Here is a 23,725-nt window from a genome sequence, read left to right as displayed (position 1 = left end):
CTGATAAAGACAACTTACTAGATGTTAGACTATCAATACTTCCCTACCACTGATCAATACAAACCTAATCTCTGCTGTCCTGGTCTTATGTTCCAGCAAGGAAGCTAGACTGCCTGCCTATGGTTTAGGAAATAATACAAGCTCCAATTCTTTCTAGGTTATTAAAAGAACCTAAGGTAGTTCCTCCAATTTTGGATCAATGGTAAATACTTTAAGCTAGAACTCCATTGAGTTGCTGGAAAATGCATCTATTCGTAAAATACTTAAGATAGTAAGTTCTTCAAGAATATTAATAAGTTAAAAATTAATTGGTGCATATGTGGAGAGTGTGACTCACTCTCCTTTTTTGTTGGTTTCCAGTAACTCGGGTACATAAAGAAGAACTTCATGTACATAGTAACATGCTGGATGTTAGGCAGGTGATCATCTCAAGTGAAAGATTCCAGGAAGATCAGGATTCAATAATCACGCCCTCAGGAAGGGGCATAGGGTTTCTTAGGTTATAATCCCCAGTGGCACTTTGAGGCATACTGAAGGAGTGGGGAAAAGGCCCCAATCACCCATTCCCTTTGTCCTTCAGATTTCCAGCATGTCAAATGGAAACTCAGAGGGGACAGGCTTCATGTCTGATGCATTGAGAATTCTGGTGTATTTTCTATCTCAGACGTCAAGGTCTATACCCATCGATTTGTGGGGTTCTCAATGAAAAACACCCTTCTGCCACTCACAATGTCTGCCCTTGTCCTGGGACTTAGGGCTTTGGCTGTAAGTTCCTAAAGTCAGGGGTCAAGCTCTAATCACTACTGTATTCTGAGCTTTTTGTACAGTACCTGTTGACACGTGAGTTAAAAGGAACCTATCTCTGAGGAAGTGACTCCTCTCTCCAACATAGTGCCAGACTCTTGTATTAGGAGATGATGAAACCATCAACCAAATGTCTGCCATAGCTACTGTGGCTCTTGATAAGACTGTGAGGGAGAATAGCAGTGTCAGCTGCATACAGACATTTGTTTAGGTCATCCGAATTATCTTGTCACCATGGCAACTATCCACAACCAGTGTCTAGGTGTGTGAGAAGACTGATACAATAATACTGTGGTGTGGTCATTTAACTAATTCATTCTAAGCCTAAAAGAAACCTTTTCCATCAAAGTTTTTCAGAGCATAACAACATCTCATAAGAGGCCAGAGGATGGCTTGTGCTTAATATCACACCTGTACAGTAGGGCGGTGCTTCCCAGGCTGTCTGCTTACATTTTAGCTTGTCTTGTGGTTACATGTGGTTTTAGTACTTTCATTTTAAAAATCTGGGTTGGTTCCATACATTTGGAAAAGTAAAATCGGATGGTTCTGGAAATTTTGCCTGGTTGCACATCAGTAAACGTAGCTTGCTTGTATTATTTTTTTTCTAGATCTAAAATGCAATGCATCAAGCAAGCATGTTTAGCAATAAAAGTGGGAATCCCCCTCCTGCTGGATAAACTGAGTGCTTTCCACATGACACAAAGTCATATATCTTGACACAATCTCTAGGATGCATTATACAAATGGAAGAGTGGTGTGGTGAGGGGAAATAAGGGCAGGGAGAGAGTGAGCAGATCTGACTTTTGAGTCCCGGTTCTCTATGGGACAACTGAGTGAATCTGGGTGTGTCACTTTACCTCAGCCTAAGATTCTTCACTTATAAAATGGACTAGATAATTTCTGTGTGCCTTCTAGATTTTAATTTCTATTGTAGATGGATATTTTGTACTTCAGTATCATAGGGAGAAACGGGAGTTGAAACTTCATTTTAAAGGCACTGAACTTGCTCCTGCCCAGAGGGGCACTTCATTTCTGATAAATTTCATTGTCCTTGGCTACATAAATTGGAAACTATTTTAACTGTGTGTGTGTGTGTGTGTGTGTGTGTTTCTCCCTAATTCGTAACTCATCAGAAATGCTACTCTTGGGATTACCACCACTTTTTACAGATAAGGAAACTGAGGCATGATACTAAATAACATCAGACCAAGTGAGGTCTTTTTGAGAGCTTTTAAAAGGTTTTGCCACTTTTCTCTTAAATATTTGTTTAAATTCTTTGTTTTAGAGACACAATGACTATCTCATTCCTTTCCTAATGTTAGCTCAGTAGGCAGCCCCACTGATACACCATGCGGTATTGTTGAGAAAATTATTTTCTGCTTTCAAAAACAGCTGATTGCTGGAGTGTTTTACATAAGAGGGCAGTGTTCCTAGAAATAACTTAAACTACTTTCTCTGCTTACCAAACCAAAACCCAAACCAGCCAACCAAACAGACAAATAGCATGGCTCATCAGTAATTTCTCCCTGTACCGGTTCAATCGTGATTAAAAGTAAGAACAGCAGATAAATGTGTATCCTAGAAGAGATTAGCGGAACCATTTATATAGTGTAAGGTCATGCAAACCATGCTGAAAAGGAAGCACTTTGTTGTGGTGACATGGGGAGGAAGAGGCTGTGGGAAGCCCCTGCCTGGGTGGGGCCACCACACACACGCATGCATTTGATGCAGCCATTGGTGTCCCCGCTGGTAAGCGCTGGGTGTGAGAGTAAGTGAACTATACAAAGTCTGTCTACATTACAAGGAGGGGTCAGCCAGTGACCTCTTTTAAATGGGCTTGTTGGAAGGGGTCCATACTGAATCAGAAATCCCATCCCCTGTGGATGACAGAGGCATGGATCCGCTGGGCGTGAAGGGGTCCGTGTCTGTGTCCGTCTCACCCTCGGCGAGGTACCGCTTCTCCCTCATCCAGCTCGACCCCCCATTGGGGCCAAACACATAATCATCTCTGTCCTGGGAGATGCTGAAGCCACTTGGAGACCTCTCCAGCTCCTCGTGGTTGACCGACATCAGGGACAGAGGTGTGTCGCTGTCCCGTGTGATGCTACGTCTCTGCTGGGGGGAGATTCGGTCAGAATAGGGGCCCTGCAGGTCAGCCTGGGAGTGGCAGCTCACTCGAGAGTCGAGAAGAGTCAGGATAGGAAGAACCGTGGGCCTCTCTGCATACGTTGTTGCCGAGGAAGGAGGAGCTACCTGAACCTTTCCAGTACTGGGTCCCCCTTGGGGCAGGTTCACAGGGTCATGTGCAAAAAACCCATAGGGGCTGACTTTGTCAATGGGCACCTGGTGGAAGCTGTAGGGCGGTTCCGGGGCGCCTGTCTCAGAATAGTTGCAGATGATGGTTTTCAAATCAGAATACCTGTTGTCCTCTTTCTTCTCTGCCTCAGCTGGCGAGGAGGTGCCCTTGGTTGGGTAATACTCCGTGACCTGCACCTGCAACCGTTCCATATGTTGCATGTGCATATCCACGAGGAAGTCCAGCTTCTTCCCCATGTCCTGAACCTGGAAAAGCAAAGGATCTGTGAGTTACCACTTTCTCTGAGGGTGGGGATCATTGCTGCTGGTTGGGAGGAAATATTCTTTTTTTTTTTTTGGAGGTGGAGTCTCAGTCTGTTACCCAGGCTGGAGTGCAGTGGCGCAATCTCAGCTCACTGCAACCTCCACATCCCGGGTTCACGCAAATTTCCGCCTCAGCCTCCCAAGAAGCTGGGATTACAGGCGCCCGCCACCATGCCAGGCTAATTATTGTATTATTGGTAGAGATGGGGTTTCACCATCTTGGCTAGGCTGGTCTTGAACTGAAATCGTGATGCACCCGCCTCGGGCTCCCAAAGTGCTGGGATTATAGGCATGAGCCACCGTGCCTGGCCGGGAGGAAATATTCTAATACTGTATTTACTTTTCAGAAGGGAACAGAATTCTTGCAACTCTTAATAAGAAGAGCAGTTAATAATTTATTTTGTGCCTCCTACTTGCAAGCCTTGCCTACCATGTATTAGTGCTAATCTAGAGAAGACCTAGGCAAGGGCTTTCTAGGAAGCAAAGGCAGAAAGCAGAGAGATGCTTTGAAGTGTTACAGGCCTGCTGTGTCCCTTAGAGGAGGAAGTGGCCTTCCTAACGTTGCCTGGGTCAAGGAGCAAGTGTTCTCAATTTATGAACATTTCCTTAGACAGAAGCACGTGGATTGTTAGTCTATGTTTCTCCTACATGGTGATTGAAGCCCTAAAAATACAAGGGCAGTGGTTAGCAAGAACTGGGCTTCTCAGAACTGAAGACCTTACCTAGCGGCTTGCTCTCGCCTGCCTAAATTGTGAATGAATACACATGAGGGTGTGTGCATAGATGTGTGATGTTCTTGCTTTGACAATTCATGACTCACCAGGAAACGCTGTCGTCAGGTGTGTCACCCCATTTTACAGGTGAGGATACGAGCACCGTGATCGGCAGATGCTAGCATGGCATCTGAGTCTCAACAATAACTGACCCTTTTAGAAAAGTTACGATTTGCCTCTGTCTTATGCGCTTTATTGATTCATGTGAATTTTACAACAGTCCTCCAAGATGGATACTATTATTATCTCTGTTTCACAGGCAAGAGAACAGAGACACAGAGAAATCATGTACAGTGGAAATTATAAATTAAAATTTTAAATGAAAACAAAATTACTGACATAACAAAAAGGAATAATTCAGATTTGCTCCTACCTCTCCTGCACGAGTCCCATTTAGGATTTTGAATAAAACAAAAGGATTAATATGATCCTTGAAAAACTGGCAGTACCATTTATCTAATGTAGAGTTAGGCAGATGATGCTAGATTATGAGCTCTTTGCTATGAAAGCAAGAGTGAGCTGCATGGTGCTGTGAGTGAGCGGTTTCTCGTTCCACCTTGAACGGATCTCACCTGTAGCCTGCACTCCTCCTGGTCTCTTCAAACAGACCACCCACTGGCCTGGACATTGAGAAAAGGCAGACACACAACATGCAGGGGCAGGTCACTAACATTTCCTAAGGGGTCACCATGAAATGCATGATAACTGTAGCTACCATCAAGTGTTCACTGTGTGCCCGCTAATATTATAGGTAATTTTCATGTATCAACTCAATCCTCACAGCAACCTAATAGGGTATTATAACCCCCATACTACAGATGAGGAAAACTGAGGCTCAGAATAATTAATTAACTTGCATGCGATCACTCAGTAAATGCTGAATCAGTGATTTAATTTCCACATCTTTTTTGAATGGTAGGTAGTACTACTCAAGTGTCTTATTTCCCTTTGGAAAACAATGGTGGGACCGGGCACAGTGGCTCATACCTGTAATCCCAGCACTTTGGGAGGCCAAGGTGGGCAGATTACCTGAGGTCAGGAGTTCAAGACCAGCCTGGCCAACATGGCGAAACCCCATCTCTACTAAAAATAACAAAAATTAGCTGGGCATGGTGGCGGGTGCCTGTAATCTCAGCTCTTCAGCAGGCTGAGGCAGAAGAATCACTTGAACCCGGGAGACAGAGGTTGCAGTGAGTCCAGATCGTGCCATTGCACTCTAGCCTGGGCAACAGAGTGAAACTTCATAAAAAAAAAAAGAGAGAGAAAGAAAGGAAGGAAGGAAGAAAGGAAGGAAGGAAGGAAGGAAGGGAAAGAAAGAAAGAAAGAAAGGAAAGAAAGAAAGAAAGAAAGAAAGAAAGAAAGAAAAGAAAGAAAGAAAGAAAGAAAGAAAAGAAAAGAAAGAAAAGACATTTGAAAATAAATTTTACAGATCTAGTTTTTGGTGAAGTGAAGAAAAGACTTACCTGTCTTTCAACTTTTACAAACTTCCCCATCATGCTTTGGTCTTCAGTTTCTGATGTGGATGGTCTGGCTACATATGGTTCATTCCTAAGAAGAAGCGAACACTTCCGTAAGATCATTATACCTATTTTTGCTATGTAACGTCATTTTGGCTAGGCAGGCCATGGCCAACAGAGCCATTGCTCCCACCCTCACACTTGTGTGGCATAAAAGAGCACCATTCAACTCTGGAGGCATATGTGAGTCAGGAAAAGTCAGAGTTTTTCTGCATTCAACACTGGTATCTCATGTTTACTTCCACTGTACGAAAATCTGAAGCTAAATATCAAGCTGCTATTAAGGAGGCTTTGCTTTGTGTTAAAGATTATAAAGCACCTAACAGTACCTAGAGTATCTAGTTCGTTTAAATTACATTCCTTAGCCTTTCAGTCTTAGATTTGAGATCTGAGACTTTTACTCTGAATGTGTGTGTGCAGGTGGAGATGGAGTCATCTAATGCCTGAAATTACTTACAGTGAGTATAAATATTTCATCTGGCCAATTTTAATAAGAATGAAAAATCTCAAACCTTGAACATGATGCAAAAGATGACACTGGCGAGGAATGGAATTGAAATGTGTGCTGAATTTGATTTTTGGTTATCCACAGTATCTGACTAAATTCTGGTTAGTTTCTACATTTTTATGTTTTTTGCAGATCAGAACTTTCAGGGAGTCTAGCTATTTGCTAGAACCCATTCATGCTAGGCACTTTCTCAATAGTTGATTTCTCTCTCTTATAGGCTACTAAATCCTGCTTAGTAGGATAGTCTTTGGCTGAGCAGCCTTAAATTTTAAAAAGATGTCAAAAACTGGTGGCCCATGTGCTAAATCCAGCCGACTAGTGTTTTCTTTGGCCTGCACGGAGTTCTAAAACATGTAAGCTGGCTGGGCGCGGTGGCTCATGCCTGTAATCCCAGCACTTTGGGAGGCCGAGGTGGGCGGGTCACGAGGTCAGGAGATGGAGACCATCCTGGCTAACACAGTGAAACCCTGTCTGTACTAAAACATACAAAAAATTAGCCGGGTGTGGTGGGGGCTCCTGTAGTCCCACCTACTCGGGAGGCTGAGGCAGGAGAATGGCATGAACCTGGGAGGCGAAGCTTGCAATGAGCAGAGATCCCACCATTGCACTCCAGCCTGGGCGACAGAGTCTCACAAAAACAAACAAACAAACAAACAAAAAAACCACACACACACATGTAAACCATCTCAAAAATTGAGAATTTCATGTAAAAGCTGGATATTCTGTTTTCTGGAAACAGAGGACCCACATTCCTAAAAGAAGGTAGGGCCCTCATTCCTAAAAGGAGGTAGGACCCTCATTCCGTTAAGAATGGAGGGCCTTCATTCCTACCTTCCTTACGTCCTCCAGGTGCCCACAGTCCCATCACTCCCTCTTCTATCCCCAGAGCTGAGGTTAAATATTAAATGCTTTCTATCATCATGTTGATGCTCTTGATTTTTTTTTTTTTTTTTTTTTTTTTGAGACAGAGTCTCACTCACTCTGTCGCCAGCCTGGAGTGCAGTGGTGTGATCTCGGCTCACTGCAACCTCTGACTCCCTGGTTCAAGCGATTCTCCTGCCTCAGCTTCCTGAGTAGCTGAGATTACAGGCACGTGCCACCACACCCAGCTAATTTTTGTAGTTTTAGTAGAGATGGGTTTCACTATGTTGGCCAGGCTGGTCTCGATCTCCCGGCCTCAAGATTCACCCGCCTCGGCCTCCCAAAGTTCTGGGATTACAGGCATAAGCCACCACACCTGGCCTCTTGGTTCTTTCATAAGTGGAAGGTTCATAATATTTCTTAAGCCTAACTCCCTCACTCATTGTGTTACCTGCCTTGAAGACATTTGGGAATAAAGAGAAATAAATTTAGGCAGTGGATTTTCTAAAGAAAATCTTACTCAAAATTTTAAAGCTTTGGAAGGAGGAGAGTGGCTCTATTAAGGGACAAAGCTCTCTGTGTTACAATGTTGTCGGGGGCGCTGATATCTGAGTGACTTCTCTGGCTTTGTCCTGGGAGGGGTATCAATCAACTCAAAAGGTAATTATGCAGGATGGAGAATGCTGTGGGTTCTGCTAATGTGAAGTTTTCTTCCTGTTTCAATAAAGTTCATAAGTCTCCTCTTGTTTTATAACAGGGAAACCGGTGGGGTTATTTTCATTTTCAAAAGTCGTAGGAAGAAATATCACCCACATGGTCTGGGAAGAGGCGTGAGAAGATTTTTGTACAGAAACCTTTCAAATGGCCACCAACTGAAACAAGCCTCAAACTCTTTCTTCATTTGACTTAGGAGAGTGACAACTGCACCTACAGAAAGGACCCCAGCTGAGGTTCGGGGGTGGGCATGCTCTACAAACTTTGCACCCCTGGCCCATCAGTCCATGTCCACTGGCCCCACCTGGGAGACTGCTGGGATGGGAAGGTGAATGCTGACCCTTTCTGAGACTTCTTGTGTTTTGGCGTGGAGGGAGGTCCAGGAGTGAAAATCATATCTATTCTGAAAGAAACAAACAGAGTGGGGATTAAATTACACAGAGCTTTGTTTTGACAGTAAACCAAATCATTCTATTCTCTCTGGGATGAGATATGAGTTTAGAATATATAAGAGGAGAGGAGAGGAAGAGAGCGTGCATACTAGCCACAGAGAGAAAGAAAGAGTCAGAGAGAACCTATAACCTCGGTATATTCTTCTTCTTGTTTTTGATCTGGTGATACTGGAAGGATCTTTCTATCCCAGGGGAGAGGGAGGCAGACAAACCACTGAGAGAGGTGAGGGCTGCATCTTGTTATATATTTTTCTATAGGAAATGTCACAGGTGGACTGCAAACCTGTCTTGTCTTCCAGTTCTTTTATCCCTTCTAAAAACATCTAGTCAGGGAGTTTTACAGACAAAGCCTAGGCTACATATTCAGCTGCACACATCACGGCTGCTCTGTGGGCATCTCTGGCCAATAGAAAGATAGATCCAACACCAGCTTCCACTCCTGCTTCTATTTCTGCATGAGGCACCAGCTCCTTTTTAAAAAAACTTCTATTTTAGGTTTGGGGGTACAGGTAAAGGTTTGTTACACAGGTAAACATGTGTCATGGGGATTGTCTTTTCTGCTCCTCTCCCTCCTACCACCCTACCCCCTCAAGAAGACCCCAGAATCTGTTGTTTCCTTCTTTGTGTTCATAAGTTCTTACCATTTAGCTACCACCTATAAGTGAGAACATGCAGTATATGGTTTTCTGTTCCTGCATTAGTTTGCTAAGGATAATAGCCTCCAGCTCCAACCATGTTCCTGCAAAAGATAGGATTTTCTTCTTTTTTAATGGCTGCATAGTATTCTGAGAGTCATCGGTTCCTTCTCTATGCCTGGACCAATAGGAAAGAAATGTTGCCTATCATGCTGTAGGTTGGGACAAGGGCTGGAGGGAAAGCAGGCTTGAAGGCTTATCACAGGTCCAGGACCATTAAGACCATGCACCCTGAAATAGCCATGGCTCCTTCTGTCTCCTCCCTGGAAACCCAGCTGCTCCACCACTGATGGCATTTCCTTTCTCTCTTGCCCTGCAAGGTCAGCACGGCTGGAGATATGCAATCAGAGATCCAGATGTTCACCCTCCAGCCACAAACGCTAGAAACACATTTGCTTAATAAGTAGCAAAAACGATGACACTGTCATAGTCCACTCTATGCTTATTTAAATTGGTAGTTTTGGAGTGTGGCATGCCTTAGACATCATGCTTCATCCTTGTCTCTCAGAGGGCCATAGTTGCATAAATAACAGCATGTTAGGCTCAGAATTTGTTCACATATCTATTCATTCAGCAGGTAGTGAGCACTGACTCTGTGCCTGCCACTATGCTAGGAAGCCCAGCCTGGCCAGCACAGTGAAACCCCCTATCTACTAAAAATAAAAAATCAGGGGGTGTGGTGCCATGTGCCTCTAGTCCCAGCTACTCAGGAAGCTGAGGCAGGAGAATCTCTTGAACCCGGGAGACAGAGGTTGGAGTGAGCCGAGATCGTGTCACTGCACTCCAGCCTGGGTGACAGAGTGAGACTCCATCTCAAAAAAAAAAAAAAAGGCCATGGAGAAGCACACCTCCAATGTGACAGCATCATTAACTTCCAACCCAGTCAGTGTGATGTTCCTGTTCTCTAGGACAACATCACTCGGACAGCGAAGCTGAGGCCCAGAGAGGACGCGTGTCCATTGGAAATACCACACAGTCAGAGAGTGAACTGCAATAGGAGTTTGGTTTCCTGACTGTTATTCCATGACTCTTGACATCACAACTGCCCGTTTTTTAAAAAAATGTGCAGTTTTACAACTTATGAAAGATTTGATACATTTTAAAAGTAGAAAAAAAAAGTCACATATGGAGTCATCATCTCAGTACAGCTACTGCAATCTCTCAGGGGAAGTCCTACTCCTTTTCTCCAGGCCCCAGTATGGGAAAGTGTGTGCATGTCCTGTGTATTTCTGAATAAGCATATGTGTGCATGTGTTTAGAATCATGCCTATATATTAGTAAACATCATCATAAGGTCTAGGCAGAGTCTATTAATCCTGTGACATATTATATATGATACATAAACATACATATGCAGCTATAAATATATACATATGCATATATATGTGTACACACATGTCCGCATGTATTACTGGTAATTATATCATGCATATATATCCACAAATCAAATAATTAAAAAATCTCATTATATACTTTTTCTAAATATTATTTTATGGTTGCATAACTTTTTTTTTTTTTTTTTTTTTGAGATGCAGTCTCACTCTGTCGCCCAGGCTGGAGTGCAGTGGCGCAATCTTGGCTCACTGCAACCTCCGCCTCCCAGGTTCAAGTGGTTCTTCTGCCTCAGTCTCCCAAGTAGCTGAGATGACAGGCATGCTCCACCATGCCTGGATTTTTTTTTGTATTTTTAGTACAGAGGGGGTTTCCCCATGTTGGTCAGGATGGTCCGGAACTCCTGACTTCAACAGATTCACCTGCCTCGGCCTCTCAAAGTGCTGGGATTATAGGCATGAGCCACTGCACCCAACCAATGGCTGCATAACATTTTAATGAGAGCAGGTACCATTCTTTCCTTACCCGTTGTTTTATAATTAAGGAAATATGGTGTGTTGGAATAGAGACTTTCTAATCAGTTGGAGCTGGTTTGATTCCCAGCTCTGCTCCCTGCAAGCTGGGTAGGTCCTCGGTCCTTTCAGCTTTGGTTTCCACATTGGAAAAATGGCACTGTAATGCAATGCCTTGTGTTTTCATCAGGGAGTATAAACATGCAGGTGGAGTACTTAGGAGTTCCATAAAGATGATGGCAATTATTAGTTGGGCATTGATGCTGTTTCCCTAGTTTTCACTGTTTCCCTAGTTTTCACTATTATAAGTAATACCCGATGAACATTTTTTAACATTTTTTAACAGGTGGAGTACTCAGGAGTTCCATAAAAATGATGGCAATTATTAGTTGGGCATTGATGCTGTTCCCCTAGTTGTCACTATTATAAGTAATACCCGATGAACATTTTTTAACATGGTGAAGAATTATATTTAGAATCAGGCAGCCGAATCATTGAGATGATCCCGTTTTGTTGGCAACGCTGAAAACATCACAGTCAGAAGCCATTTAAACGCGTGTCTTCTCCTCTCTGACAGGCCTGATCAGGGTGCTGACCTTGGCCATGGCAATGGCATCCAGCTTTTTCACAGTCTGTCCGATCTGGTGCATCGTTGGCCTGGACATCCACAAGGCTTCGTGGATATTTTTCTTCTCAAAATCTCTCCCTGCATTTTGAATTATTTCTGAATACCTCTCACCTTAAACTCTAAGGTTCACAGGGCTTTGAGGGGAGCGCAGTCCCTCCAGATGTGACTGTCTCACCTTGTCTGAAGGTACTTTATCCTGGAAAGCATGTCGAGATGCCCGGCAGAATACTGCTCAATCACATCCTTCACGTCGTAAGGCCTCAAAGTCTCCTTGAATTTTTTTTTATAGAGACGGAATTGTAGAATTCTGCAAGGCAAGGTAGAGGCATTTGTGCATCATGGATGGAGAGTGCAGGGAGCTGTAACACAAGGCTAGCAAAATCCAAGGCAGGGGGAAAAGAACCAAAGAGAAAACAGCTTGCTGGAAGAACTTCCAATGTTTGGTTCTGATTCTACCCCTTGGAACACACTGAGTTAGTACATCTCCATCAGGATTATTCCCTTCAATCATTTGAATAATAAGCAAATCATGGTATTAATAAGAGCTAACATTTATTGAGCATTCATTGTATGCCAGACCACGAGCTTAATGCTTTATGAACAATCCTGATAACAGATCCATTTATAAGAGATGTGATTGTGATTCAGAGCTTCAGCCTCATCCCAGGGCCATACAGCTGATAAGGGCTGAGCTGGTCCTCAAACCCAGATGGGGTGCTGACAAGGCTGGTGCTCTTAATCACTGTCACACTGCTTTCTATTTGAGCACAGCTGATGTACTCATCCTCAAGAGCCTCTTGAATTATTTTGCTTGGGAGCTCCTAGAAAAGAAAAGCTGGTTTCTGTTCCCTGAGTTTTCTCAGGTTCCTTATAAAGTGGGGTGCCCAGAACTGGTAGATGAAATCAAAGCCTCACTTCCATCCTTTATTGGTTCCTCCCTGGAAAGCAATCAAGTCACCCCTGATGGGTAGTGTTCCTTGGGAGCCACATCGTGGAGTTAACTCCTGCTGAGCACAGAGTTTATTCAAACCCCTAATCACAGGTCAGTGTCAGGAGGTCACAGCCCTTCCCAGGCCCTTCTATCTGGTGCTTGCACAAGTCATTTTAATGGTGCATTCAACGTTCATTTTGTTTGCCATAGCACATGGCTTTAGCCTCTAAACATTATTTTTGGTATATTGATTATGGTACTACCTAATTTGCTTGCCATCCTTCCCATCTTTGTGCCATTTTATAAGCCTTCTCTTTACATAGTTCCATACAGGTGAGAATCTATAAACTAAGGCTCACAGGTCAACTCTGGCTCACTGCCTGATTGTGATAGTAAGGTTTGACTGGAACTCAGCCACACCCACTCCTTTATGCACTGTCTATGGCTGCTTTTGTGCTACAACGACAGAGCTGAACACTTGCAGCAGAGACCTATGGACCATGAAGCCTAAAACATTTACTATCTGACCCTTTCCAGAAAAGTTTGATGGCCTCTGAATGAAGACATCAGTGAAAATGCTAAAAGAAGAGAAGAAGAGGGCACAGACCAGACTATGCAGTGTCCCAGCAGAGATCGCCCTCCAGGTCAACACAGGTTCATTAACTGGTTTTCTCTGAATAAAGGCTTTCAGCCAGTGAGGAATCCAGATAGCTGTGTTTTCATACAACCACATTTCTGTCATATCCTACATAAAGGTGTCAGGAAAATCCACGTCCAAGGCTTTGCTGAGGTCTACACATTGTGACACTACTGTGCTTCCCTATCTATTGGAATGAGAATCTTGCTGAAAAGACCATGATGAGTTGCAGAATTCACCTTAGTTTCCAGAATTCACTGCTACCTTTATGAATTGCTTACATGCTGATAAAGTTTAAGTAGTAGCAAGCATTTTTCATTTTCTTGCAGAATTTTAAAGCAGAACAGAAATAGCTAGACTGGATCATGGTCTCTGCTGATACAGACAAAAAAACTATCATTTATTATCTTGTTAAAAATGTGAACTAATTAAAAAGAACTATATGGATGAAGTTAGGCAGAAGAAAAAACATTTTGAGCAAGAAGCCTCTACAGGAAGAAAACCCTCCACCCTGACGCCCTTTAAAATACATGGTGATTACAGCCAGAGCGGAACAGAGGAGGTGGAAATACCGTCGGGAGGGCTGTGGGGCGTGTTTATAACAAGGCAGGCACCCAAGACTCACCCAGCATGACTCGCTAACGTCTGGACCATTTTTCCTGGGGCAGCATACAGTATTTACTCACTTCTGGGACCTGACTCAGGGTTAGTGGAGGGGCTTCTTTTCCCCCTTCCCAAAGTGCAAGAGAATTTTATAAGCCCCATCCTGTAGGAGTTGAGCTGGAGCTGGGGAGGCACACAGGCACCGGTGGGGCCGAGGGGGCATTACCTGACGGCTCGGATGGCGGCCTTCAGGGTAGGGATCATGTCTTCAATGGGGAAGTCATTCCCATAGCCCCTGTCTTCTGCTGTGGGGTCGCCTGTCCCGGCATCTGGGAGGAAGACATGCATATCAACGGCAGGCCACAGCGCTGGAAAAGGCTTGGGGACCCCATCGTTTGGTCAAAGCCTTCCACGCCTCTGGAGGTGTCGATCCCCAGAGTCTCTGTTTCCACGTTGTGAGACCCCACAGTACTCTCAAGCTGTGATGCTGCTCAGCCTTTCTTGGCACCCTCATTCTATTATCCGGAAGTCCAAGTCAAAAGTGTGTGCAGCTCATGACTGGTGGTGGAGGGCAAGGCTAGCAGGGAGGAGAAGTGAGCTCTGCAGTGCCAGAGTGGCCCCCAGAGCTAGAAGCCAGCAAACGACACACACTGTGCAGGCCTTGGAGCCAGACAGGCCTCAGCTGGGACTTTTGCTCTGTCAGTCTCTATCCTGGTGACCTTGGGGAGGTCACTTTCCGAGCCACACACACACCTCAGGGGTCTTGGAGAGAAATGAATGATGCAATGAGGACTGAGGGTCTGGGTGGGCTCAGACACTGAGGACACAGGCTTTTCTGCCTGTCCTCCCTTTGCATAAGTAAAAGGCACATGAGGCCATGGCTCCTACAGCCTCCAGAGGGCGCTTTTCTGCCACCTCTTCCCATGCCCTGGTCTCTAGATCGCTTGGCACATGGCACCACCCCATCCTTCAAGTTGACCTCCATAACAATTCAATCATGGGGCAGGGTGGCTGGGGGACACCCTTAGAAACCAAGGCGACAGGTTTCCAGGCTCCTAACTTGGGAGCCTCCAGCCCTAGACTCCTGGGAATACATCACAATGCCTCCGCCCAAGGGACAGGAGGAGTAAGGGAAGCAAGGAGATGGCTTGGCGAGGGAAGGGAGAGAGTTACCTTGTGGACTCAAAGGTTCTTCAGTGGGGAGAGGGAGAGGTGAGGAAGGAAGTGCGCTTGGGGGAGGGAGAAGTGGAGGAGACAGGGAGGGACATAAAAAGGCATTACCTTCAGAACTCTGCCAGAAAGCGTAGGCTTTCATGCGGAAGGCCGTGCGGAAACGCTCTTTATTGTTTAAGCCAACAGGCTTTGGTTCTTTAGAAGGACTTTCTTCTATGGCATCTACATTCAGAGGGGTAAATAGCTTTCCTTTAGTATTGCTACCACGAGGATTAGAAAGGCGAACCCGATCCAAGAGACCCAGCTTTTGGCTACAAAATAAGCAAAAGTGAACAATTTTCCTCCTTCAGTGCAGGCTCTTACAATTTCCCATCCCTCCATAAAGACTCACACATGCTCCTCCAAGGAGGAATGAGGACCGTGCATTTCACAGCGCTGAATCTGACTCAGCAGCTTGGAATCGGACAGGGCGTGGTTCAGATCCTAGCTCCACAGCTTGCTAGCTCTTACGCCCTGGGCGAGTTTTGTTTTAACTTCTCTGCATGTCAATTTTCTCATACGCTTAAATGCCGCTTACATGAGATGCAGGCTACAAATTGCCTAGTTCATCCTAGTAAGCTACAGAGATTCGTCTTTCCCCATGCCCATTTCCTGCATCAATAACTTCCTGCCTCTCCTGTGTATCATCCCATGGTGCCCGGATAGTGATTTACACAGACAAATCCTTATCAAAGGGTTCCTCCTTGAAAAGAACCTGACAACACAAACGACATAAAGCAGCGCTCTTAATCTGGTGTCCACAAACAGACTCTTATGGATAGAATTTGGCAGTCCATGAGTTTGGATGGGGAAAAATACATTTTTAATTTATAACTTCTAACTAAAATTTAGCATCTCTTTCCATTATGAATGTAGGCAACAAACTCCAGTAATATCCTAAATGCCTGTGACTGTCCACAACAAAAATCACAGATCATTTTATATCCTGTTATTTCAAGGTATTGTTTATGCTCATGATGGCTTCAAGATTATGGTGGTATTCAATCTGCCACCAGGTTCATCACTAAAATGCACATATATGACTACATCTCAAAATTTTAAAGATTTTGATAATGCTGTATCCATATAATCAGCTTCTTTTGTAACTGTATATTGTATTTTGTTTATAGATTCAAAATTATTCTGAGGAGGGGTCCATGGCCTTCACGATACTGCTAAAAGAGTTCCTGGTACAAAGAAAATGGTTAATAATGCCAATATAAAATGGCCCTGGTGCAAAAAGCCACCTGCACCTTGACTTGAGCCCAAGTCCACCCTTCCCATCGGGCTGACCTTGGGCAGATTTATGACCTTTTTGAGCCTCAGTTACTTCATCTGTAAAGTAGGGATAAGCATTCTCTGCTTTATCCGGTTGCTATGAGATGATGTTTGTCCAGGATTTGGCATAGAGCGTGACACACAGCAGGTGCTCTATACATGTTAATTTCTTCCATTTCTCAGCTTTTGCCCCCTTACCCTAGTGAGCACAAAGGATAAAGCCTTTTTTTGTGGTACTTTCCAGAGAGCGCCACATTGCGTGTTTTCACCCAGTGGTATACTCAATGCAGCAGCTTCTGCTCCCTTACCCCACACAGAGCTTGGCACACAGGAGGCACTCACTCATGTACTTGTGAAATAAATGAGAGAGTGAATGAATATGGGTGATCCAATCAGTTCTGCATGGGTGTGCGATAATTTTGTGTTTTCTAAAGAGCATGTCTGGTTAGGATAGTCATGTGCCCCTGCCAGAAGCTGCTGCTACCTTTGAAGCTGGGTGCAGTGTGGAGGTCATGGTGTTGTGGCTGCTGAAAGAGGAGTGAACACTCCTCCTGCCACACAGTCACCCTGTGCTTTCTGAACACCAGGTCCTTGTCTGTCATGGAGGCCTAACAACAGCTGCTTCATAGAGGGTTAGGGAGTATTACACGTGATAATTTATGTAACATTTCTTGCCTACAGTCCGGCATACAGAAGGCATTAAGAAATCCTTGAAAAAACAAACCAGTGAATGAACGAATGAGTATATGAATGAGCAGTGAGCAGTTGTTATTCCTGACTTCCTCTGGATCTGTTCTCTCTCACCCAGCACTGTTCCAGAAGTTTGATTGAGGAACTCCATTAATAACCAGCCCAGGATAAATTTAGAAAAACGCCAATGCTCAGCCAGCTCCATCTTCCTTGAACTGAAGTCAACATTTTTTGGAATTGCTTTCCTGGCTGCTACTAGATAAATGACTAATAGGACAGAGAATATATCAGAACTCGGGGGCTAAAAATAGTGAATGAAGCAGGAACTGAGCTGAACACACATTGAAGTCTTTCTGGCACTGCACTGTATGGAGATAGTACATTTCCATGCCTGCCAGGTCCACTGAACTAGGTAGTGCTAGCTAGGCAAAGACTCTGCCTGGCTATCTTTGAACACGGCACATATCCCTGCTCAGAACATCCGAATATTCAGTACAGCAACTAAGATCATGGGCAAAACCAGCCTGGTGGAAACATCCTGACAAATCGTGTGACCTAGGGACACATGACTTACGCCTTCTGGTCTCCAACTTCCTCATGGGCAAAATGATAACCATAAGTCCATGCTTTTCATAGATGTTTAAGGGTTAAATGAGGTAATGCATGTCGAGTGCTCAGCCAACTGAGATTCAGGAAGCGCTCATTATTAACTGGGTAAGTAATCCTTTTCCCACAGAAGCAGAAGAAGGCTGACGGTGTGTGTGAAAAGGATGGATACAATTCCCTGGGCCATAAATAAAGTTTTTGTTGTTGTTGTTGCTGTTGTTTAAATGAACTGAGATGAGTTTGACAGATTTATATATTATTTTACAGTACTTCTTAATGCTAGTCTAAAAAGTTCAACATTGTCATTGCACTCTACTTCCGTAGGAGACAAGTATATGAGGAGCTTAATTCCAGATAAACAAAGCAAGACAAAATTAATAGCAGTCACTTCTTCCTGAAATTGAAGTTTCAGTATAATTGTTGACCATAAGGAAGATAATCAGAGGACTTTCTTAGTTCTATCTGTGCTGGGATTTAGGATTTGCTTGTTAGGCACTTAAATGCTTTACTGCAACCTCAAACAGTCTGGATTGCTTTGGCCACGTTCACTTAAAACCCCATTGGTCACAGATGACAGTTCAGACGGTGTTAAGAATCCAGATGCATGGAACAAAGTCAGAAGTCTCGGCTCAGAATCACTCACAGCCATTGCACCTAAGAGGCTTATGGAATTCTTCCTCCAGCAAAGTGGATGATCAGCTTACTTCTTAATTGTGTTGCCTGAAACCCAAGACCCCAAAGGATAATCAAATGCAAGGCAAAGTTCACTGATGAAACTCACAACCCATCTCTGTTCTACATTGTATGGATTTCCAGTGCATAATTAAGGTGTTGTTCTAGGAGGGCACTGAAGATCTTGCAAGAAAAGCCTTCCCCAGAGCTGACATCAGATTTTCTTCAAAAGCTAGGGCTCTTGACATGTTAAGTGCAGGCAAACAACTTCCAAATACAAACTGTACAAACTGCAAATAGATGTACTGGACATGGCAAAGTAAAATCAAGGTTTTTCTACCCTGGACAATGCGGCTCTTGTCCTGGGCTCCTCCTTCAGGTAACAGCACAGGGAACTTTAGCCATGTTCAACTCCGTGTAGTTTCTTCACACTCTGTGTTTTGCATGTGCTGTGAACTCGACCTGGGAAAACCTTCATCCCCTTTTTTCATCTAAATGACTCTTATTTTTATCTAAAACATGGTCCAAGCCTCAGCCCCACATCTGGACTTTCAATGTAGTGGCTACTGGGATCCATTAGACATCCATTCTCTGTGCCCCTAGTCCACTTCAGGCTTTTCTCATCCATGGCACTCGGCCACTGCAGGGAAATATTTGACTTAATAGGGACTCCCCTACTAAATCAGTGGTTCTCAACTGGGGGTGATTTTGATCCCCCTGCCAGGGGACATTTGGCCATGCCTGAGATATTTGGTGATATAACAATGAGAAGTACTATTGCCATCTAGTGGTGAGAAGCCAGAGACGCTGTTAAACATCCTGCAACGCACAGGAAATTCCCAACCAAGAATTATCTGTAGCAAATATCAATGGTGCTGAGGTTGAAAAACTGAAAGGTAAGCTTTTGGGCCAGAAACTACCATGTTCAACTTGTATATACAGGATCTAGCACAGTGTCTGGCATGTTGCCAGCACTAAAAGTATTACTACAATGCTGAATGAATGAAGGAAGTAATAAAACATTCAATCTTCTGATTAACAAAATGCATCTAACCTCAGCTGAGAGAGGGACTGCTGTATAGTGGAAAGAGAGTTGACTTTAGAGTAAGAGAACTGAGTTCAAATCTCTGCTTGTGGTTTATATTTCACTTAGGAAAGTCATTAACTCAGATACAATTTCATCTATAAAACAAAGCTAATATTTATTCATTCAACAGAAATGTGTTCCACACTTTGTAAATCCCAGGCTCAAGGTAACTTGTTGAACATACATTGGTGATTAAAACCAATGTGGTTTTCAGTCTCTAGTGAGCTTATGATAAAGTCAAGAAGTCATATAATAAGTAAACAGACACATTCATTACTAGAAATCTGACAAGGAGACCAAGAGAATGCAGTAATGAAGAACAACGGGAGGTTGACAGGTAGGGCAGCTCAGGAAGGCATCTGAGTGGATGGGAAGATGAATTAGGAAACCAATTTCAGGATTATTAATCAAGGATTAAGATGATGGTGGTCCAGATACAGAAGCTGAGATCTGAAGGGTAGAAGCTGGATTTCAAAGAAAGGAGGCAAGAGCTCTCTAGGCAGAAGAACTGCATGTGGGTGCAAGAGGCATGAGGACTGGACTGTGGCACCAAAGGGAGGGCATGTGGCCAAAATATTCTAAGTGAGAGGCAGAGTGGCACCAGATGAGATCAGAGTTCAGATAAGTCAGAGACTTAAGAAACGAAATAAAATTTAAACAGAAATAGAAAATAGGAGTTTCCTTTGCGTTCTAAATGTACCTGGGGCCCACAAAGATGTTTGAGGATAAAGTATATGAAGTTTGCATTTTAAAAAACACATACCTGTTCATTGCAGCATTATTCACAACAGTCAAAAGGTGGAAGCAACCCAAATGTTGTCCATCAGTGGATAAACAGATACAAAAAATTAATGGACATACAACGGGATACCATTTGGTATTAAAATGGAACAAAATCCTGACACATGCTGCAACATGAATAAACCTTGAGGACATTATGCTAAGTGAAATAAACCCTTCATGAAAAGACAAATACTATGTGATTCCACTTATATGGGATATCAAGTGTGGTCAAGCTCATACAAACAGAAAGTAGAATGGTAGTTTCCAGGGCCTGGGGGTATGGAACAGGGGAGCATCGTTTAATAGGAATGATGTTTTAGTTCTGCAAAGTAAAATGTTCTGGAGATTGGTTTCATAACAATGTGAATATACCAAATACTATAGACCTGTACTTTTTTTTTTTTTTTAAACAGGGTCTCACTCTGTCATCCAGACTGGAATGCACTGGTGCCATCTTGCTGACTACAACCTCTGCCTCCCGGGTTCAAGTGATTCTCCTGCCTCAGCCTCCTGAGTTGTTGGGATTACAGGTGCCTGCCACCATGCCTGGCTAATTTTTGTATTTTTAGCAGAAACAGGGTTTTGTCATGTTGGCCAGATTAGTCTTGAACTCTTGAGCTCAGGTGATACGCCCGCCTCAGCCTCCCAAAGTGCTGGGATTAGAGGTGTGAGCTGCTGCGCCTGGCTGAGACCCGCACTCTTAAAAATGGTTAAGATAGCAACATTTTACGTTATGTGCATCTCACTACAATTTAAAAAAAAATTTAAAAAGAACACAATGGGCTTTTTGGTGGAGAATGGATCCATGGGAAGCAAAAAAACCAGAAACTGAAAAGGAAGCCACTGAAGACCTCCAGGCAAAAGATGCTACTGCTGTGGAGTAGTGTGATTGCAGTGGGTAGAATGAGAAGACTAGATTTTTGACTAGTACACCAATATTCATTCCCTGATGGGTTCTAGATGGTTTGCGAGGAAAAAGACTGATAAAGAACCATCCCTGGTTTCTTGTGGCACAGGTAAGTTGTGCAATCACATAGGTACCCTTATTATAACCATCACTATAAGCTATTTTTTTTTTGAGTTGGGCAAGACTTGGAACAAGCAAGTGTGGAGAAAAAAATCAAAAGTGGAGTTTGGGACACGTTACTTTTAGGAAGACTGAGAGGCATCATGTCAAGTAAGAAGTTGGGGACTGTGTCTTTCTTATTCATTGCTATATTCCCAGACTCTATAATGGTTTCTGGTACACAGGAGTGTCTTAATAAATATTCATTGAATAGTGGATGAATGGATGGATAAATGAATGGATGATAGAGAGATGAATGGATGGATGAAGATGGGTACATGGATGATAGATGGATGGATGATGGATATATGGATGACGGATGAATGGAAGCAGTGTCACTAGAGCCAAAAAGAGTATTTTGAAGAAAAGGTTAATCTGTCTTGTGTCATTTTAATATGAGTGCTCAGTACAATGGTGCAGACTGAGCGTGCAGCACAGAACAGCCAATCCCACTTATAGGAGTCAAGGCCTTCTCTCCTTCATTCTTTCATCCTCTCATCTTTTCATGTGGAAAGGCTGAGGACTAACAAAAGATCTGCAGTCCCCTTTAAGAGTACTTTTAGAATGCTTCCTAGCACCTTGGTGTACCCTGAGAGAGACAGAGAAAGCAGACAGGTAATAAACACCTGTCACCTACCACATGCCAAACTTTTGAGGCTTTGGTGTCCTATTTTTCTCTCCAAGAAAAGATTATAACTGAAAGTTTCTGTCTGTACTTATTTCTTAAGATATTTTATTCTTTAAAATAAAATGGGAAATGCTAATTTGAGATGAGATGATAATGAACATGAAGTGGCCAAAAGGGGCCTGGGACTTGACGGACCTTCCTTAAATGGCATAAACATTGAAGAAGATGATGGTAATTTCCCTTTCTCTCTTTCTTCTTTCTCCCTTCCCTTCCTTTCCCTCCCCTCCCCTCCCTCCTCTCCCTTCCCTTCCCCTCCCTTCCTTTCCCTTCCCCCTTCCTTCCTTCCTTCCTTCCTGCCTTCCCTCCTCCCTCCCTCTCTCCTTCCTTCCTTCCTTCCTTCCTTCCTTCCTTCCTTCCTTCCTCTCTCTCTCTCTCTTTCTCTCTCTCTCTCTTTCTTTCTCTCTTTCAACAGAGTCTTGCTCTGTCACCCAGGCTGGAGTGCAGTGGCACAATCTTGGCTCACTGCAACCTCTGCCTCCCAGGTTCAAGCGATTCTACTGCCTCAGCCTCGCGAGTAGCTGGGATTACAGGCACACACCACTACCCCCGGCTACTTTTTTGTATTTTAGTACAGACGGGGTTTCACCATGTTGCCAAGGCTGGCAATTTCTTTACAGCTTTCACACTGTTCATGGTAGAGCTGGGAGAACCAAATAACTCCTATCCTTTGTGTGATGGTTAATTTCATGTGTCAACTTCACTGAGCCAAGGGATCCTCAGAGAGCTGATAAAACATTATTTCTGTATGTGTCTGTGAGGGTGGAAGAGATTAGCAGTTGAATCAGTAGACTCAGAAAAGATCAGCCTTCACCAATGTGGATGGACATCATCGAATCCTTTGAGGGCCCAAATAGATCAAAAGGAGGGAAAAGGGTGAATTCACTCTCTTTGTTTGAGCTGGGACATTCATATTCTCTTGCCCTTGGAAATTGGAGCTCCTGGTTCTCAGGTCTTTGAACTCCAGGACTTATACCATTGGAGCTCATGGTTCTCAGACCTTTGGGCTTGGACTGAATTACACTGCTGGCTTTCCTGGTTCTCCAGCTTGCGGACAGCAGATTGTGAAATTTCTCAGCCTCTATAATTATGTGAGCCAATTCCCATAATAAATCTTCTGTTATACACCTCGATATATTCCATTGGTTCTGTTTACTGGAGAATTCTGACCATACACTTTATTTCTCTACAGAGGAATTTATTATTTTGTGGCTAGAAATAAAGATTCGCTGTTCATTTAGGTTTTCTGTGCATTTTTCTTGGGACACGGGTGTGCTTCTTAGCTGATCTAATCAGTTGACACTTCTAGAGATTTCTCATATAGAACTGATAGATGCAGGAGGCAGATAAGGGGGAAGGTCCCCGGGAATCTCCAACTGGCCTGTGCACTGGGAGGATGGGGTGGGGCCGTAAGAATTTCCTGCCTCTTGCAGTGGGGAGGAGCCTGACCTCTCCTGTTCTTGAGTGGTGACTTGGGATTCTATCTGTGAGATGGGGGCCTGTTAACAGGAACCCTTCTCACTTTGCTGTGTGGTTTTTCCTTTATCCTTTTGCCCAGTAAGTTCCGTAACCCCTCACCCTTCAAAGTGTCTGCATGCCTAATCTTTCCTGGTCATGTGACAAGAATCCGGTTTCTTCCTACAACATTTTTTTGGTACCCAGAACATGGAATCTGAGGAAGGGAGGGTGAAATGGGGACCCAAAGCCTTTAACTTTTGCTTCTGAGCCTTTTGGTCCTATGGCATTCATCTTCTTTGTTTCGGGACAGTAATGACACCTATCTTTCCTTTTACAATACAATACTGGAGGTGGTCCACACCTACCCCAAGGGCCACAGACACATGCGTACAGGACAGTTGGACCAGGCAGCTGCCCACCCCCACTTCCCTACCGGCCGGAGTGCATGGCTGTGGTGTGTGCCTCATGTGTGTGCAGTGTCCAATGACCATGCAGGGTAAGGATGAGCCATAGCTGCTGCCTGGGCCCCAAGCAACTGGCTGGCATTCCCCACCACGTGTCCACAGAGTCCCCACCTACCCAAGCCAGAGACTCCAGCTCTC

The 23,725-nt window shown here is 43.9% G+C and overlaps 1 protein-coding gene across 1 annotated transcript in view; it reads right to left on the bottom strand.

The window, feature by feature from the left end:
* Positions 1-329: 329 nt before the first annotated feature.
* KCNQ3 (potassium channel, voltage gated KQT-like subfamily Q, member 3) overlaps positions 330-23,725 on the bottom strand; it is a 69,222-nt gene continuing 45,826 nt past the window's right edge. The window contains exons 12-17 of the mRNA XM_011938232.1: positions 14,868-15,070; positions 13,813-13,915; positions 11,591-11,722; positions 8,101-8,199; positions 5,660-5,744; positions 330-3,366 (exon numbers count right to left, since the gene is read on the bottom strand). Coding sequence (XP_011793622.1) covers positions 2,632-3,366; positions 5,660-5,744; positions 8,101-8,199; positions 11,591-11,722; positions 13,813-13,915; positions 14,868-15,070 — 1,357 coding nt within the window. The 3' untranslated portion in view covers positions 330-2,631. The remainder of the gene's footprint in view (positions 3,367-5,659; positions 5,745-8,100; positions 8,200-11,590; positions 11,723-13,812; positions 13,916-14,867; positions 15,071-23,725) is intronic.

The sequence above is a fragment of the Colobus angolensis genome, unplaced genomic scaffold (assembly GCF_000951035.1).
Source record: "Colobus angolensis palliatus isolate OR3802 unplaced genomic scaffold, Cang.pa_1.0 Scaffold17, whole genome shotgun sequence".
NCBI lineage: Eukaryota > Metazoa > Chordata > Mammalia > Primates > Cercopithecidae > Colobus > Colobus angolensis.
Note: the sequence above shows the minus strand (reverse complement) of the source record. Positions and strands in the feature narration are given on the sequence as shown.